Source organism: Eulemur rufifrons, chromosome 1, assembly GCF_041146395.1.
Source record: "Eulemur rufifrons isolate Redbay chromosome 1, OSU_ERuf_1, whole genome shotgun sequence".
NCBI classification, from domain to species: Eukaryota; Metazoa; Chordata; class Mammalia; order Primates; family Lemuridae; genus Eulemur; species Eulemur rufifrons.
Window position 1 is genome coordinate 51,478,117 of NC_090983.1, and position 6,884 is coordinate 51,485,000.

Below are 6,884 nucleotides of genomic sequence, written 5' to 3' on the forward strand. Positions count from 1 at the left end.
AGGATGTATGGGTCATTTTGACCAGTCATTCCCTCGCTCTGGCATCCCACAATTTTTCCGCCTCCCTCCGAAAGAGATAATAATATTTAGAGGCGCTCGCTGGGGCTGAATGAGAATTAGCCCTAGGCGCAGCCCATCATTAGGACGGGACAGCCAGGCCACTGTGACATTTTTAAGAAAGCTGAGATGATGGAAAGAATAAGAAAAGAGATGATTCTGATGGAGAGAGGGCTGCACAGCCCAACGGCCGGCAAGAGGTTCTCCAACTTGTCCGACTCGGCTGGCAATGCAGTGCTGGAGGCCCTGGAAAATTCGCAGCACCCGGCTCGCCTCAGCCCGCGCCTGCCGTCCGCCCCCCTGCACGGCGCTCTGGGAGACCTCCCCGCCAAGGGCAAATTCGAAATAGACACTTTGTTCAACCTGCAGCACCCGGGCAGCGAAAGCACCGTCTCCTCCGAAATCACCTCCGTCGCCGAGAGTCGCAAGAAGCCGGGCCATTATTCAGAGGCAGCCGCCGAGGCCGACATGAGCAGCGACGTGGAGGTGGGCTGCTCAGCGCTTCGCTCCCCCGGAGGCCTCGGGGCTACGCCGCTCAAGGAAAACAATGGCAAAGGTAACCCGGGCGCCGCGCCGCGCTCTCCAGTCCTATCCTCCTTTTTCCTCCTCGGCCTCAGCTGCCCCTTCCTGGTGCCCTTGTCCCTCTCCGACCCTCCACAAGCAAGCAACACCAAGCTGGCTTGGGCAGGGGGTGGGGGAGTGGGGGACGCTTGCCAGGGACTGTGCCCTCGGGTTCTGCTCCTTGAGCTTTCTAGCGAAGCGCACAGGCCTGTAGAGCCTGGGACGCCAGGCCCCGCCCGCCCTCGCTCCTGAATCCGAGAAAATGTTTCTGCGTTCGGGGCTAAGAGCTGGAGCAAGCCGACAGACCCCTAGTCAGCAGCTGAGTCGCTCTTGGGGAACGTGCCCTGGGCAGCTGCTCTGAACCCGCTGCCTCTGAGCCTCCAGGGCTGGGTGGAGGAGGCATTCTTCTGGGTAAGTCGGAGGGAGCCTCTCCTGGCGCCTCTGCTCCACCCGCTTAGGTCACCAGGAGAAAGAGTTGAAAAGTAAATTTCACCCCCTAATGGCTCGGGTTTGAGCTGTTGCTGTTTTGCAAATCTTAAAATGTTGTTGATCAAACCCAAAAGGTTGTCAAAGATCGGTTAGAGGCCGTACAGAAAGCTGTCCTGCGGTCTCTAGGCCAGGTCAAACCCAGAGCTTCTCAAACTGCGCCCAGAGGTAGGCATTTTCCTTCGGTCAATTTTCCTCCTTGGTTGAAAATTTCTAATTTTTAAAAAAGAAATCACCTAATTCAGTTTCTATTATTTGGTTATGAAGGGCTCCCCAAACTTTATTGATTCCATTAACAGCAGCAATTTGTAAGCATGACAGACCCCATCAATTCCGGCAGCGACTCTCCTTCTTGACGCGGCTTCCCACATCCGCGCGCACCACCAGCACAGGGCCCTCGGTCCTACAGAGACTCATGCGCTGTCGGCCGTTTGTTTGCCAGGGTACGCAGAGAGCGGCTCGGCCCCGGGCACCACAACGTCAGCGTCGGGCTCGGGCCTCGGCAGCCTTCATGGAGGCGGCGGCGGCAGCGGTGGGGGCGCGGCGCTGGGCAGCTCTGGCTCCGGCGCGGATCAGGTGCGGCGCTATCGCACGGCGTTCACCCGTGAGCAGATCGCGCGCTTGGAGAAGGAGTTCTACCGGGAGAACTATGTGTCCCGGCCCCGCCGGTGCGAGCTGGCTGCGGCGCTCAACCTGCCCGAAACCACCATCAAGGTATCGATTCCAGCGCGCGCCTGCTCTGGCCTCCTCGGGGGCATCTGGGTTGATTTGTTTCTTTTTCCTCTTTCTCCGGTCTGGGTGGCTAGATTTAGCTATGGGCCTCAAAGTCCGCGGGTCGGGTCGTAGTCACTAAAGGAATTGGCTTGCTTATTTCTCGGCTGGCAAATCCAAACGGTTGGCCGCACTGGCTGACCTAAGAAGGCCCCCAAATGGCCGCTCCAATGCCGAAGAACGCTCGCCTCTGCTCGATTGTGCCCAAGGCCTGCCCAGATGCCCCCTCGCCCATGCCCATGGCCCCACTTTCCCCTAGGCAGCAAAGAGCCAGGTGGTCTTTGTTCCTCCAGCACGAACCAGAGGTAAAACTTTTCATTTGCTCTTGATCTTGGAGATTTATTTTCCACATAAATCGTTACATGGAGTAAAGGATACTGTAATTTTAAAAATCGATTGGGTTGAGAAAGTAGTTTCCTAAACATTTTTCTCTTGGGTAACGGGAAAAGGGCAACCTCCTGGGGGGAATACGCAAAGAAATTGTCCTTATTTATATATAACTTCAAGTTATTAATTTTATTATACGTCTGAGAGAGATAGCCAGGAGGTTGGGAGACTTGAACACTTCACGGAGCACTTGACACTGTAGAAAAAGAAAAAAACTCCACAGGGGTAGGGGAGGGGTGTGGAAGTCTCCCTCTGGTTTGATCGGGCTTTCTTTAATTTCGAGTTGTGACGAATGATGTCTTTATTAGATACTGTTGGGAGGGGTAGAAAAGTCCCCTTCCCAGTTTATGGGAGACATTGCTCTCGTCACTCATTTAAGACAAACGATTCCAACAAAATCATCCCTTCAATATAAAAATCGGACCCATGCCCCTAGGGGCAGGTCCTTTCAGCTTGGAGGGCTCAAGACCTCTCTCAGAGATCTCTCAGAAAAGCTGCACAGCAGCCTCTTTTCAAAGGCTGCCCAGAATCCCCGTGCAAATCCTGGGATTGAGAGACGGGTGCTCAGCGAGGCCAACACCGGTGGGTGGCGGGAGGGAGAGGATAGCTTGGGGATGGGACAAGAAAATGCATGAAGTAAGGGAGCAAAGGCCCCAGGAGCAGCAGCAGCCGAAAACAGGGGAGAAGACTGAGGAGGGTGTGCCCACGTTGGTCCACACACAGCCGTCCACACTTTGCCAGCTGGGAGAGCAGAGGGGACTCGGCCTACGCTTGGTCGGAGTGCAGTAGACCAGGCCATTCGGAGGTCCGGGAGGGGCGGGGAGGCCCTGGGTGGAGGCTGGGAACACCAGGAGCTCCCTAACCCGGGCCGTGGCGCGGCTCTCCCTGCAGGTATGGTTCCAGAACCGGCGCATGAAGGACAAGCGGCAGCGCCTGGCCATGTCGTGGCCGCACCCAGCAGACCCCAGCTTCTACACCTACATGATGACGCACGCGGCCGCCACCGGAAGCCTGCCCTACCCCTTTCACTCGCACGTGCCACTGCACTACTACCCGCACGTGGGCGTCACGGCGGCGGCAGCAGCCGCTGCAGCTTCTGGCGCGGCAGCTGCGGCATCGTCGCCCTTCGCCACTTCCATCCGTCCTCTAGACACCTTCCGCGCCCTCTCGCATCCCTACTCGCGGCCGGAGCTGCTGTGCAGCTTCCGCCACCCGGGTCTCTACCAGGCGCCCGCGGCCGCGGCGGGGCTCAACAGCGCGGCCTCGGCCGCAGCGGCCGCAGCGGCTGCAGCTGCTGCAGCCTCTTCCGCGGCGGCGGCCGGGGCGCCCCCCAGCGGCGGCTCCGCACCCTGTTCGTGCCTCAGTTGCCACAGCAGTCAGTCGGCGGCAGCAGCCGCAGCAGCCGCAGCTGCAGCCCTGGGCTCCCGGGGTGGCGGCGGCGGTGGCGGCGGCGGCGGCGGGGGCAGCGGCGCAGGGGCCACGGGCGGTTCAGACTTTGGCTGCAGCGCCGCGGCACCGCGCTCTGAGAGCGGCTTCCTGCCCTACTCGGCTGCGGTGCTTAGTAAAACCGCCGTGAGCCCGCCAGACCAGAGGGACGAGGCTCCGCTCACCAGATAACTACGTCGCCACCGCCAGGGGGCCGCGCCTGCGTGTGCCCGGGAGTCCCCTGTGCGCCCCCGGCGCCCTCTGCGCGCTGCCCGCTGCTACCGCTGCCGCCAGGGGGCGCCCCGGGGCGCGGGAGGCTGAAGGGAAACTGCCCTGAATTGGGGGGGAAAGAGCCGGCCCGAAAGCCTGGAGGGCGTCCCCCCAAATTATTTCTATTTTTATATTTGCCACCCAGCCATCTCTCCTGCTCTTCCTCCTGTCTCCCGCCGCCCAAGCCCCACTTTCCGCCTCTGTTCTGAGCTCTTGGTCTCCCCGAGGACAATGTTCCCCACTCCCAAACCAGTCCTCTCGGGTCTCTAACCCTGGCTGTGCGCTTTCAGGCCCAGATCACACGACTGAACCGCGTGGCCAGAAGCAATGGAGAACCACAACAAAGAGAGAGGGGAATGGTGTGCGCCGGTGCTTGGGGGAGGGGGAGGAGTCACTCCGGAGGTTGCTGCTGCTGCTTTTTTACTTCTATCCTTCCTTTCTATTCTTTAAACGAGGGTGGGGGGAGGTGGCAAATTTTCTCTTGGCCTGAGCTTGTTAGGGGCCCTGCCTGAGGAAAGCGTGAGAATGGACGTCTGAGAAGGCCGGGAGGGCGAATGGAGAGCGCGGGCGACAGCGGGAGTGTTTGTGAGATTGTTTACTGCGTTCAGGAGCAAGGCGGGGAGGGCTGTGGCCGCCTTTCCCGGGAAGGACAAAGCCAAGGTGGGAAGGGGTGGCCATCGCGCCTCCTCCTTCTCCGTCCACAACCGTTCTCTGTTTTGAGTCCTTAGTTTCAGTGCTGATGGAATGGAAGTGTCTTGCATATTTTATGCAAAAAGTGATGGCTTTTGAGGTTACCCTAGCCAGGCCAGGGAAAAGAAGGGAACCGAAGGGAAGGCGGGTGGGGAGGGCAAGATAGATCGCTGTAGTATTTGGAGAGGCGTTTTCAGCTCTATTTTCCAACTACCGGGTTCCACTCGATCTGAGAAATACTTGAATCTCTAGATACATGATATTATCCTGAAGCATTTCCTTAGACACTTTTCTAAGTTCGAACTCTATTCCCCTCGCCCCCTTCTCTCCTGGCTTTCCTTTTCCTCGGGTGAAATGGTTCTTGGCATATTTCTCACGCATGTGTATTGCTCCTTCGCCTCTGCAAAGCCACCGCTGGGTTGCTGAGACCCGCTCTGCCAACCTGGTTACTGGAGGGGTTTCCTTGAACTTGAAGAAAGGTACATCAAAACCCACCAGTGTTAACTGCCACGTCAATTTTGATGCTAATAATGTGCAGATTATGACGAAAATTGCCAATCATGCTCTCTGATGGACCTCCTTTGAATGTGGAATTGGAGAAAAGTTCCCCGCACGGAGACCTGCTGTCAAGTACTAACAACCCGCTAAGGGAAGTCATTAGGAGAGACGGATAAGAGACTCGGTACATAAAACATTGTTCTTGGTGCATAGAATGTATGTTATTTAATGTTATCTCTGTTACCTGAAGTGATTTCGCAGAAGAAAGCCACGTTCTTATCATCTCAATTGCCAATTTTCATTTTGGTAACTTGGACGCCCTGGGTAGACTTTTCTCTGTTAAGTTGATATTCCACCAATGTGAACAGCCTCATTAAATCAAGCCCAGATATTTCCATAATGCTCCCCGCAGAGCCACTTCGCTCCTCACATAATGAGATTTTCTGAAGAGTTGAAGCCTAAAATAACTTGCTAGTGCATGTTTAGGCCCAGCGAAGTGGGTATGTGTGTGTGTGTGTATTAAAATGTAGTTATGCTACCTATATGTGTTTGTGTATGTGTATATATATGTATATGTATGTATATGCATATATATATCCGTGCTCTTAAACAAATACATATGTAAGAGATACACACATATTCATATATACACATTGGAACTATTTTCTGTGATTTATTTCAAATTTGCGTCCTGACATATTTTGCTATTTTAAAGACACTGGATTTTAAATTTTCATTTCCTAAAAATAGGCTTTCAGTAAACGTTTCAAAGAATTCATTTTCCAGGAGAAATTATTTTCATCAAATGGAAAATATTTCAAGGGGAAACAGTATTGCAGAGCTCCTGGGGTTTATTAAAATATTCCCATAAAATATTAGAGAACTTCCCAATGAAATAGCAATGATCTAAATCTCAAGTTTTTGTTTTTTTTAGAGATGAGACTACTTATGTAAAATATTGATTAAATCAGCTCTTATTCACTGAGTTTACATTTTTAAAATATTAATATATAATTTAAGGCTAAATAGAAAAAACCAAAATATGGTATCCTTTATCAGCTTTACCTTTTTAGATTGTTAAAGTCCTTTGTTACGATCAGCTAACAGATGTATATAAGGTACTTTAGGCAATAATGTTTACATTTCCCCCTAAAATATATATGATTGATGAGAACGCTGGTTGGTAAAATTAACATAAATTCATCATATCTTAGGTCCATTGGATCTGGTTATTATATTAAAATAAAACTGTAAATAAAGTCTTTGTGCTTTAAATATTACTGGCTGTATGAACTCACTGTAAGATATTTTACAAATGTGCAATAATTATAAAGCTTTGTATATTACGTTATTTATTGTGTTTGGTCATGTAAAATAAATGTTATTTAAATCAAAGCAATTTTATTTGTTTAAGAGATTGCAAAACGGTTCATGCTGGTGTTTGTTTTTAACTGTGGCATCTAGGGTTATGAAAATCTCTTAAAACAACATATTTAAATCCATATAATACACATATCAGACGGATTAATTCATTCTAATCATTATTTTTACAGCAAATACATTACTCATGTTTATAGGAGACACGCATTACGTCCAAACATCGGTTTAACGTTAATTGGCTGGCTAAACGATAAGAGTGTTTAGGAGTAGCTGTGTGTGGATACGCATTACAGAGGACACACTAGCATATATATATATATATACACACACACACACACACAAGGAGTGTGTACACAGGA

General features: G+C 51.9%; 1 protein-coding gene across 1 annotated transcript; it reads left to right on the forward strand.

Moving 5' to 3' along the window:
- Positions 1–6,539, forward strand: EVX2 (even-skipped homeobox 2). The gene is made up of 3 exons (XM_069470598.1): positions 1–613; positions 1,547–1,818; positions 3,154–6,539. The coding sequence occupies exons 1-3, from the start codon at positions 187–189 to the stop codon at positions 3,877–3,879; spliced, it is 1,425 nt and encodes a 474-aa protein (XP_069326699.1). The 5' UTR covers positions 1–186; the 3' UTR covers positions 3,880–6,539.
- The last annotated feature ends 345 nt before the right edge of the window (positions 6,540–6,884 follow it).